The 12,602-nt window shown below is 42.1% G+C and overlaps 1 protein-coding gene across 3 annotated transcripts in view; it reads right to left on the bottom strand.

Annotated features, from left to right (window-relative positions):
* The window catches only part of srgap3 (SLIT-ROBO Rho GTPase activating protein 3), a 117,933-nt gene that overhangs the window by 78,813 nt on the left and 26,518 nt on the right, over positions 1 to 12,602 (bottom strand). For all 3 annotated transcript variants that reach the window (XM_036950354.1, XM_036950353.1, XM_021569197.2), the window contains one exon: positions 5,967 to 6,162. In XM_036950354.1, the coding sequence (XP_036806249.1) occupies positions 5,967 to 6,162 (196 nt within the window). The remainder of the gene's footprint in view (positions 1 to 5,966; positions 6,163 to 12,602) is intronic.

Raw genomic sequence — 12,602 nt, 5'->3', positions numbered from 1 at the left:
CAGAATGAGCGTGGAGGAGACAATCTGGCTCAGCACGGTACCAGGACAATCATTAATGACCCCCTCCTACCCACACATGCACACACGCATATACACAGACACACACAACACAACCCTTGCACACAGGCAGGCACACAAACACATGAACACACAGGATTGGACATTAATGCAAGATTTATCTTATCTTTCTCAGACAGGTTATGTCTCCTTTCAATATAACATGAGCTGCTTTCTAATGGCTTGCTTGCTGTTGATAATGCCTGTTTTGACTGATAGACCATATTCAGACATTTTAGTTTAATAAGTGGTGATTAAAATCCCCATTTAATGATAAACCCCAAAATAGTTCCTCAACCAATTTATTTTGTCTGTCTCATAGACATTGAAGATAATTCTAGGAGCAATAGGAAGTTCCCGAAGCCCCACAGATGAAATGGATTAAAGTGATAGTTCACTCAACAATCAAAGTTTGTTTGATCTTCAAGTGGTCTAATGTGACGTGGACTTATCTTGACGTCTGTTATGTAGATCCAGCTATATGTAAAAAATGAAAAAGTGAGGGACCATTTAAAGGGCAGTGCAAGCCTTCCCTCACTCTCTGAGACCACTATTTGACGTAGTAGAAAATAGACTTCTGGTGATTGGTGTTTTGGTGGGGGTTGGGTGAGTTGACTGGGACCAGACTGACAGATTCCAAGCAGAGATCCAGGCAGGCTGGAACAGTAGGGGCTGAGCTGAGCTGCAGGTATCGCTTGCATACTGATGCCCTCAGCTTTTCCCTTCATGTGGCCAATCAGAGGCGGGTGTTGGTATACTTCACCCTCATCTTAATTAGTTGAGAGACACTAGAGCTGCCTGATATGTTAAGAAACTAGGGGGCACTATTTTCATTTTTGGAAAAATAACATTCCCAAAGTAAATGGGCTATTTTGTCAGGACAAGATGCTAGAATATGCATATAATTGACAGCTTGGGATAGAAAACACTCTAAAGTTTCCAAAACTGTAAAAAATATTGTCTGTGAGTATAACATAACTGATATTGCAGGTGAAAGCCTGAGAAAAATCCAATCAGGAAGGGACTCTTAGAAAGTTCTGCGTTCCTATGCGTCCCTATTGAGCAGTGAATGAGATATCAACCAGATTCCCTTTTCTATGGCTTCACTAATGTGTCTAGTGTCACAATACATCGTTTTAGGCTTTTATTTTGAAAAATGAGCCTGAACGACAACATTGCGTCAGTGGTCAGCTGGAGGCTCTCAGAGTGTTTTGTGCGTAAAAGACAAATGCGGCCATTGTTTCTCTCTTTCCTACTAAGAAGCAACCTGTCCCGGTTGATATATTATCAAATAGATATTTGAAAAACACCTTGAGGATTGATTATAAAAAACGTATGGCACGTTGTCGTGACCGCAGTTTCCGTTGGATTTCTCAACCAAATGTGAAGTACAAACGGAGGTGTTTTGGCTATACAAATAATCTTTATGGGACAAAATGAACATTTGCTGTCTAACTGGGAGTCTCGTGAGTGAAAACATCCGAAGCTCATCAAAGGTAAACGATTTAATTTGATTGCTTTTCTGATTTCCGTGACCAAGCTGCCTGCTGCTAGCTAGGCATAATGCTATGCTAGGCTATCGATAAACTTACACAAATGCTTGTCTTGCTTTGGCTGTAAAGCATAATTTCAAAATCTGAGATGACAGGGTGATTAACAAAGGGCTAAGCTGTGTCAATATATTTCACTTGTGATTTCATGAATATGAATATTTTCGAGTAATATTTTTTGTCCGTGGCGTTATGCTAATTAGTGTCAGTTGATGACAATTCTCCCGGATCCGGGAGAGGGAGTTCCAAGAGGTTAATTAATGTAGATGAGCCAAGAGGAGACTGAGCAAACAGACAGCATCATGGCAGTGCAGCTGTAAACTACAGTGGCATTGAGCATCACATCAGTGACTGCTGTCATAAACTCAGCTCATAAAGCCATATTTGTATGGTATGGGTTAAGCCAATAAGACCGGGGCAGTGACCTAGCAGCTCAATGTCGACCTCTGCCTGGCTGAACAGAGTCTAATTGTGCTGTTTTCATTTCCGATAGTGCTGTGCAGTGTATAGCAGAGGCAAGGGACTGCCATGCATGAGTTGCTAGGCACCGGAGAAGTCATGCTGCTCATGGCCTATCCTTCCACAGAGAGCTGGGCTGCTGTGGAAACTCAGAAATATCCACAGAGAGACAAAAGATCAGGGGAAAAACTGAGAGTTGGGGCTTATTTGTATCTAAACTAAAGAGATAGTGAGACCACGGTGAAAGACAGGACACGTGAGTGCATGCATATTTGAGAGGTAGCCAAGAGTATCCATATTACATATGTGTGGTGTGTGACATACAGTGCCAGTCAAACGTTTGGACACACCTACTCATTCAATGGCTTTTCTTTATTTTTACTATTTTCTACATTGTGGAATAATAGTGAAAACATAAAAACTATGAAATAACACATATGGAATCATGTAGTAACCAAAAAAGTGTTAAACAAATCAAAATATATTTTATGTTTTAGATTCTTCAAAGTAGCCAGTCTTTGCCTTGATGACAACTTTGCACACTCTGGCATTCTCTCAACCAGCTTCACTTGGAATGCTTTTCCAACAGTCTTGAAGGAGTTCCCATATGTGACCCGATTCAGGAAACTAGGCGTATGTCACAAGTCACAACTTCACAGGAGAGCCATTTGAACATAAAAAATATTTTTGGGGGGCAGAAATGCCTTCTCGAACATGTGAACTTTCATGTGCCTTAATAACACACTTGTATGCCATCTGTAAATACAAAGAAAATTGTTAAGTTACGAGTCTTGTTGGTTAAGCCACAGAAAAAGTGAGCAACCTTACCACTAGCCATGATTGGCTGAGATAATGAGTGGGTTGGACATGCCGAGAGAGTTGCTATATGTCTTAAGTTAAATTGTACTGTTCGCGAGCTAGCAAACATTAGCTGCCTGGCTCCCTAGTTTACAAGTTGATCAACTATCAAAGTGGAATTACTTTCCCATTGTTCCTCAATGCAGTGTATGATACACCATTTTGAGTCTCTACTTTATCCAATGTAAGAAACACCATTTCACATTTTGCTACATAAGACCTAATCCAGGTGGTGAGTCACATATGCTGAGCACTTGTTGGCTGAGGTCAGGTGATTGTGGAGGCCAGGTCCTCTGATGCAGCATTCCATCACTCTCCTTCTTGGTCAAATAGCCCTCACACAGCCTAGAGGTGTGTTGGGTCATTGTCCTGTTGAAAAACAAATGATAGTCCCACTAAGCGCAAACCACATGGGATGGCGTATCACTGGGAATGGTGTGTTGGCCATGCTGGTTAAGTATGCCTTGAATTCTAAATAAATCACTGACAGTGTCACCAGCAGAGCACCATCACACCTCCTCCACCATGCTTCACGGTGGGAACCACACATGCAGAGATTATCCGTTCACCTACTCTACATCTCACAAAGACACAGCGGTTGGAACCAAAAATCTCACATTTTTTTACTAATTTGGACAGATTTCCACCATTCTAATGTACATTGCTTGTGTTATTTGGCCCAAGCAAGTCCCTTCTTCTTATTGGCGTCCTTTAGTAGTGGGTTCTTTGCAGCAATTCGGCCTGATTTACACAGTCTACTCTGAACAGCTGATGTTGAGATGTGTCTCTGTGTTGCATTTATTTGGGCTGCAATTTCTGAGGCTGTTAACTCTAATTAACTTATCCTCTGCACCAGAGATAACTCGGCATCTTCCTTTCCTGTGGCGGTCCTCACGAGAGCCTGTTTCATCATAGCGCTTGATGGTTTTTGTGAGTGCAATTTTCCGGATTGACTGACCTTCATGTCTTAAAGTAATGATGGACTGTCGGTTCTCTTTGCTTATTTGAGCTGTTCTTGCCATGATATGGACTTGGTCTTTCACCAAATAGAGCTATCTTCTGTATAACACCCCTGTCACAACACAACTGATTGGCTCAAACGCATTAAGAAGGAATTAAATTCCACAAATTAACTTTTAACAAGGCACACCTGTTTGAAATGCATTCTAGGTGACTACCTCATGAAGCTGGTGGAGAGAATGCCAAGAGTGTGAAAAGCGGTCATCAAGGCAAAGGGTGGCTACTTTGAAGAATCTAAAATATACTTTTTTGGTTACTACGTTATTCCATATGTGTTATTTCATAGTTTTAATGGTTTCACTTTTATTCTACAACGTAAAACATAGTAAAAATAAAGAAAAACCCTGGAATGAGTAGGTGTCCAAACTTTTGACTGGTACTGTATATACAGTAGTTGTTGTGCCCAGGGTTTATTTACGAAGTGAGGGTCTTTAACAAGGACACTGTCAAAGCTAATTGGTTGAACATTTTTATGGTTGTGTTTGTTTGGGTTAATGGAGTCCAAAGGAAGCCATCGTGGCCCTCATAAAGAAGTGTGTGTAATCAAAATGTCACACTTCATTGTTGCCAACACACAGATCTTCTGTGTGTGTGTGTGTGTGTGTGTGTGTGTGTGTGTGTGTGTGTGTGTGTGTGTGTGTGGCCAGACAACTACACACAGCCAAAGACTCTGCGGCTACAGACTTCTAGACGGCTGCTTTACACTGCAGCCCTATGAGTGTGAGTACAGTGGTTCAGGCAGTCTTGGCAAAGGCATTGAGGTGGCAGAGGAAGATGAGATGCTGAGTCTGGTAAGAACTATGTGGCTGGTGCCTGCTCTTCAAGAACTGTTTGAACTGGTCTACTAGAAGCTCTACTATACAGTAACTGTCTTGGTTAAGCCATAGCATCTGCAGCAGCACAGGCCTGTCTACTGTCAGCATGGCCTTAGGGACCCTGGTGCAAGCTGCCTGCTCTAAAACAGCTGGCCTCAATTACTGAGTCAAATCCCCATCGAATTCACCAGGGCCTGAACTAACTGGATGACACAAAGCCCTCTGAAACACACCCTCTACTCTACTGCCTGCACTGACATTTTAAAGTACAGTAACAGTAACTACTGTTATGATCACTGTTATCATATTCAAATAGTTAACCTTTAGAATGTGTTAAAGATGTAGCTTTCAATTATATTCAAACGTTTGGAGTACAGTACATACTGTACAGGCAGAGGAAGAGGAGTACATTTTGCAGCATAAGACTGCACTTTACTCAAACGCTCCAATGTAAAGGCTGGGGCTAGCTAGCAAGCTGTAAATCTATCACTGGCCGCCCTAAATGGCAGAGAATAATCCATGTATTCATTGATGTGAGGGAAAACAAGGCACAGTCTTGTAGCATGCATGGCTTCAGCCGTGCCTCGACCCTATAGGATAATACCGGTAAGGCCTGGCTGGCTTTAAGTCCCTCCTCAGCCCAGAGCTACAGGAACAAGAGCTTTATATGGGGAGATTCTGCACTTTGCTGAACATCAGCTTTGCCAATTAAAATGGAGGTTTCATCCAGAATGAGATTACTTTTCTATCGCCTTTGGATGGTTTGAGATTTCTAAGGAGTAAAATCATTATCGCTTGCATATTATAAGAAGGACATTTATATCCAAAGGCTATTCATTTTAGTGAACCTAAAATGCAGCAGGAGTCGTTTTTGGACAGATTAAAGTGAGAAAAATAGGGTGGAGTAGTTTGAGATCTGTGGAGAAAAACTTGGCAAGAACGGATGTAACTCCATGTGTACTCAACAAGTTCACACGCTCTGAGACAATATAAAAAATTGAATCTGCACACCCAAGCAAACACACAAACAGAGTAGACATGCTCTGGCAAGGCAAGTAGACACACAAAGACACACTTGCATGAACACACACACACGCATACACAATCCCTCGCTGCCTCACATACAGTTTAAATGTTTGGCTCAGTTTGAAGCTAGGTGGTCTTTAACGGTGTGGTGGTCTCATCTCTTCATGGGAGGGAAACTCACTTGAACTGGTGGTGCTCTCTGGAGCTGCGGATCTTGTTGGAGAAGCGCTCGGCCAGTTTCTCCAGGCTGCGGGAGTACTCCAGCTGGATCTCAGCCTTGCGGCGGAAGAAGTCCTGCAGGTCCTGTAGCAGCTGGATACGAGACTCGGACTGCTGCTCCAGGCATTTGAACTGCTCCACCAGCTGGTTACGGATCTCTATGCATCAAAACACAAAACAGGACGAGTCAATAAGTCATAAGAGTCATCATCTCCAGAAAATCAGGGCATGGGGCTGGATTCAGTCAACCCTGCCGTGTTTGACATCTTTGTTCAAATGTTCTCCCCCAAAAAGTGTCTTAGTCTGAAAACATTTATTTGAGAAGAGTTTATGTATAATGAACAAAAATATAAATGCAACATGCAACAATTTCAACTATTTTACAGAGTTACAGTTCATATAAGGAAATCAGTCAATTGACATACATTCATTAGGCCCTAATCTGTGGATTTCACATGACTGGGCAGGGGGACCCAGTTGAGAGCCATGCCCAACCACTGGGGAGCCAGGCCCAGCTAATCTGAATGAGTTTTTCCCCACAAAAGGGCTTTATTACAGACAGAAATACTCAAGTTTCATCAGCTGTCCGGGTGACGGGTCTCAGATCAGATGATCCTGCACGTGAAAAAGCCGGATGTGGAGGTCCTGGGCTGTCACGGTTACACATGGTCTGTGGTTGTGAGGCCGGTTGGAAGTACTGTCAAATTCTCTAAAACTACGTTGGTGGTGGCTTATGATAGAGAAATTAACATTCAATTCTCTGGCAACAGCTCTGGTGGACATTCCTGCAGTCAGCATGCCAATTGCAGGCTCCCTAAAAATGTTGACATATTTGGCATTTTGTATGTGACAAAACTGCACATTTAAAAGTGGCATGTTATTGTCCCCAGCACAAGGTGCACCTATGTAAGGATCATACAATAATCACCTTCTTGATATGCCACACCTGTCAGGGGGATGGATTAACTTAGCAAAGAAAAAATGCTCACCAACAGGGATGTAAACAAATTTGTGCACAAAATTTAAGAGAATTAAGCTTCTTCTTTTTTTACATGTTGCTTTTATATTTTTGGTCAGTAGATTTGTTTTACAGCACCCTAAACCATTCTGTGGATTTATTCAAGATACATTTGTTTTAAAGTGTAAAAGAGACATTTAATACTTTATCTTATTATGGGTTTATCATAATTCTGTTATGATAGTTGCGCCAAGGATTATTTTCCAACCGTGAAATAGGTTACGGAGGGCACTGAAATCTCATCAACATTCACACATTTTCTACTTTTATAAACTGGGCTTGTTCTTTGCCTCGAATCACTGCAAGTTGGCTGGAAATAACGGTTTTCACCTTGCACACCTAACAACCATGAAATGTCCTGTCACATATTTCCAAGCAGCTCACTGTGTTAACAAAGTGTTTTTCTCTCTAACATCCCTCAGGCAAAGCTGTCAATCAGCACCACACATCATGTCTGAAAGAGTTGGAAGCTTAATGTTGGTCCCTGAGTTTGTATTGTAGCAGTCTTTTCTGTATTCAAACAGACTGTTTCCCCTGGTTCCACCCTGGGCTATTGAATATCTCTTTAGGAAGATGAGAAACGACTGCCTGCTAAATGTAATGTAGCGTAATGGCTCCAGAGCTGAGCTGAGCTAAGATGAGCTGTGTGAGAACGGGCTTCAGGAATTCGAAATGCTGTCAATGGTGCTTAAAACCCTACGAGGGGAACCTGACACTGGCAGTCTCACTGAAGATTCTCGACGCTGGTGGGTACCCAGGAGAGAAACCTGAGTTTTCATCGGCTTTGTATTGTTGTCACTGAGCTCCAACTTTGCCTCGACTGAAGAACAAAGAATGGCCTATTTAACTGGAGAAAAAAAAACAGCAAATCTGAGATGCTTCTTTCTGATCTTCATAAAACAGCTACTGTAAACAAATGGAATAAAGGGGAAATATTATTTGAAAGCAAAGTAATACTGACTAGCTATCGGATTGAAAGGTGGTATCACTAGTCAACAGAAAGGAAAGACCTCACGAGCATGCTGTATTCAGCATGCAGAATCAAAGCTTTTTCATGTGCCATACCATATGTATCGGCATCAAACAATACTGTGTTCTTTTGGTTTTCTCCACAGAGGTTCCTGGTCCAGTAAGCCTAAATAATGTAAATATGGGATGGCGGGGGCAGAGCAGTTTGATGTTAAATAGGACTGGCAGCGTCCCTTTGCCTGGTGCCCAGAAAGGTTTGTGTTCTGTAATACAAGGTGAAGCTCGTTCGCTGCTGCAGGCTTCAAAGTACTGATTGGAGACAGAATGTGAGCGGACAATTTCTTTGCTGAGGCTTAGAGAATAGTTTGAGTCTTGGATTTGTCTGAGGTCAACAGCATAGTGGCTTCAAGTACTCCAGGCAAGGTCAAAACTATAAGAGGTCCCTGTGAAGTAGCTTTGTCATAGGACATTAGACATAACACAGGCCATGGGGGTGACATTCTGTACGGCAGATGTACTGTTAACTGCACAGCACCACCACAGCAATGACAAAGACCATGTTTCCATGCTGCAGAGGGTGTAATTTGGTCAGCCAAGCCCTTCCCGTGGATATATACAGTCTGTGACTTAGCGAAGGGAAGTTGGCCATTTGTGTTTAGCAACTGGAGCAGTGATCTTGTGCAGGGGATGGTTTCTGTCCCTGTGATGTTGCGCCGCCTGGCCCCAGCCCCAAGCGGCATCCTACAATCTGTGGTTAACCACTGTCCCAGCCCTTCCTTTTACCCATGGGCCTCCCTCGCTCTCCATCAGCCTACATGGGCCTAGGTCTCATATAACCAGCACCAGCCCTGGAGATGCCTGGCTCCTACAACAAACACATTCCAACCCCTACTTCCAGGGACGCTGAGCTCTTCCCAGACTGAATGAAGGATTGTTTTCTTCCTTTCTTTCCATTACTTTCTCTCGTTTTCTCTCTCTACATGTAGGCTATCCAGTGGCAAAACAAGAGGAGCCAGGAGAAACGCCCCAGAAAAATCTGACACTGATCCGCATGAATGGCAGGGAGGACTTTTTAAAACACTCTTGTAAAAAATGGCCGACTGTGATCCGGCAGCTGCAATGGTGGATTTGACAGACGAGTTTGGAAAAATAGGTCACTCGCGCCAGAAGTGTGTCCTCACCTCTTAGAAACCATGAGCAATCGCAGAATTATTCCCCAGTATTCTTGATTCCTTGCATAGCGCCTTCATTGTGGTTTATTTGAAGTGTCTGAAGCCTTAGTGGTTCTTCTCAATCGGTGAAGAGGAGGAATGCTGTGAATTTAGGCCTGCAGTTACAGATGATGCTTTGCCCTTTTGAACAGAACCAAAACAAGTCCTGTAGCCAGCATGACATCAGTTCAAATAAACATTTTCAAAATGGACCTTTTAGAAAAAAGAATGTGAATGTTCTGGATTACGTATAAACATCAATGTTTCATGGAATGAAAAGGAATCCATGACATCAAACGTTTACTGTTTGAATATTGGCTACGGCCCAATTCTTTGAGAGCAATCAAGTTATTTAAAAAAGGAGCTCGTTCGAGGTTATGAGTCCCCTATTTGAAATAAAAATGTGCATTTCAAACAGCGTTTGTGGTTCACTTGTTCATGCGTTTGTATGGATAACAAGCACTGACTACTCCCAGTGTTGGGGGAGGGAAGATGGAGGTAATTCAAATCCTCAAAATTAACAGGAGCTCTACTAATTAGATCTAGGCCATAAGCACAACCTTTAATTGAAGGGTACAATTTACTTGGCTTTAACGCCATTGTTTGATTAGGCAATGCAGCAATTACATACGGCAGGCGCACAGCATGCCTTCTCTACACATGTTTCCATTTGTGGGTGGATGTGTCTGCTCATAGGGGTGGCAACCTCAGAGAAAAAGAGTACAGGATTGAGCGCGAGGGGGGGCAAGGGAATGAGGGGAAGAGGCAGTGGTAGTTAACCACAGGGTCCATCCTTCATCACTACTTACACGCCCATAAGGAACAACACCAAAGGGATACAAAACCCCTCTTTTGAGGGCTATACAAAGTCTTTAAATTAGGGGAAGAGGATGGGGAGATAGAAATATCCTGATGAGGAAATTCTACCACAATTACATATGGGGGAGAGAAGCTAGGAACTGAACAACATTGTTCCTACAACAGAGCTATCCTTTTGTCTATTTGTGCTACTTCATCTGAAAGTTAACCACCATTGACTGTCTCAGTTTGATACAAGAGCAAATATTCTAAATCAGCACAAATACCTAACAGTAAGATCATCAATGATGGATGCACCCCTACTCTAGTAAATGTATTTTGCAAACAAACGTATCAAGACTGCAGAAAATGTGCAATGATGGCGCAATCTATATTGAGCTAATGTTCAATTGTCATGATTCTCTGCAGTGTATATTGATATCAAAGGATTGCATGAATCCAATTCAGTTACTACTGAACATAGAATGCAACTTTTCTGGCAAGCCAAAGTGATGATGCGGTATTACTGGCTCTCCCTGAAAGCTATTGGAGTCACAGGCTTCATTCATTATGCAGTAGAACACGCAGACAGATAGGCCTATGTGTAGAGGCATCAATCCACAACCACTTGTTTATCCCTGAACAGTCTCCTCTGTATTAATGAAACTGTACGTAACTTGAATGTGTAACGTGAATAAGTCTGCGAAAGAGAATGCTCTCTGTCAGTACAGTATGACTGCTTCTCTGAATGTACGGGTAACTGCCAAAATAAAAGGAAACACTTGAGTAAATGAGGGATACAAAGTATCTTGAATGTAGGTGCTTCCACACAGGTGTGGTTCTTGAGTTAATAAAGTTATTAACATCACATCATGCTTAGGGTCATGTATAAAAATGCCCAGTTACCCATTATTTTGGCTACAATGGTTAGAGGAAGAGTTCTCAGTGACTTTTGAAGAGGGGTCTCAAAGGAGCATGGGAGTTTAAAGTTTGTGTGTGTACTTGTTTCCTTATCTTATCAGGACCCTAATGTCCTAACAATTCACCTGAATGTCCTGACAAGATAGGAAAAAAACGTTTTTGTAAAAGTCAGGACTTTTTTAACATCCTGAATTTATTCAAATGCTATTTTAAGCCTAATGGTTAGGTTTTGGGGTTAAGGTTAGGGCAGGGTTGGGGAAAATAGAGTTTTAATGGTCAAACATTTTCACTCCACAAAAATACATTTCTAGAAAATAAAGCACTGTGTGTGTTAGTCTCAGTCACCAGATGTCAACCCCACTTGAACACTTATGGGAGAACCATCAAAAAAACACCAGATTATGGACATCCTTGTGGCAGAATGGTGTCAAATCCCTCCAATAGAGTTCAAGACACTTGTAGAATCTATGCCAAAGTGAATTGAAGCTGTTTTGGTGGCTCGCAATGGCCCAACGCCTTATTAAGATACTATGTTGGTGTTTCCTATATTTTGTCAGTTAAGTATGAAAGCCTGTACTGGTGTGCAATGTGCATGCTGGTAAACTCTTTTTAATGTAAAACGTGTTTTTCAGCTTATAGATTACCTCTCACCATCGGAAGCAGATAAGCGCTCATGGACCTCAGCTTGGCTTGGCTCTCTTTATGCCTATATCTTACACCAAGTAAGTTCTCCAAGAATCATATCTTTAGTTTGGCAGGCATGTCTAAATCACAGTCAAATGCCCTGCTTAATTAATGCATCTACGTAAATCTTTGTGATGAAGTTGCCCGAGTCTGTTACTTTGCATCGTTTTTGTTCCACTCACACATGATATTAACTGCAGTAGTTTGTGTATGGCAAATGTTATCATGCAGGTGTGATCTGCAGTCAGGAGTGGTCCTAGCTCATTAACCAGCTCTGTGAGAGCAGATGGGACAGCAGAGATAAGAAGGGATCACTTCAACACTGACCTTGAGACAATACATTATCATAATCACTGCCTAGCCTAAACCCCCACCATCATCCCCACCACAAGGCACCTGCTCAATAAGATCACTACACGTCTGGGACAACGTCCCAGGACAGGACAAGAATTATAAAGCCAGCGACCTCTTAGAAAAACACTAGGATGTAGGAGATCCCTGAACTTTGAGAGGCCGTTTTATGGGATCCTGAACAATTCGGCAATTTTGTGTTTTTTTCCCACTGATTTGAACTTTTTTTGTACATAATGTTTCCGCCATCATTTCCTAAGAACAAAAAGAGCTTCTGGACATCAGAACATCAATAACTAACCGTGATTTGGATGAAGATTTCTACTTCAACGAGTCCGCAGGATGTCCTGCTCACCCCGGACCAGGGACTAATTCCTGAGACTTGTAAAATAGACTACGTCGGTGAGTACATAAACCACCTTTGTACATTCGCCAATAGAACGAAGGGTAATCACTGGAGAATAAAACTGGACGAGCTCTGTTCGAGACTACCCTATCAACGGGACCTGAAGAACAGTAATGTCCTGTTTCTCTGAGTCGTGGCTGAACATTGACATGGATAATACAGTACAAGTCAAAAGTTTGACACACATACTCATTCAAGGGTTCATATTTTTTATTTTTAGTATTTTCTACATTGTAGAAT

Source organism: Oncorhynchus mykiss, chromosome 17, assembly GCF_013265735.2.
Source record: "Oncorhynchus mykiss isolate Arlee chromosome 17, USDA_OmykA_1.1, whole genome shotgun sequence".
In the NCBI taxonomy this organism is placed as follows: domain Eukaryota; kingdom Metazoa; phylum Chordata; class Actinopteri; order Salmoniformes; family Salmonidae; genus Oncorhynchus; species Oncorhynchus mykiss.
This window is presented reverse-complemented; position numbering and strand designations above follow the sequence as displayed.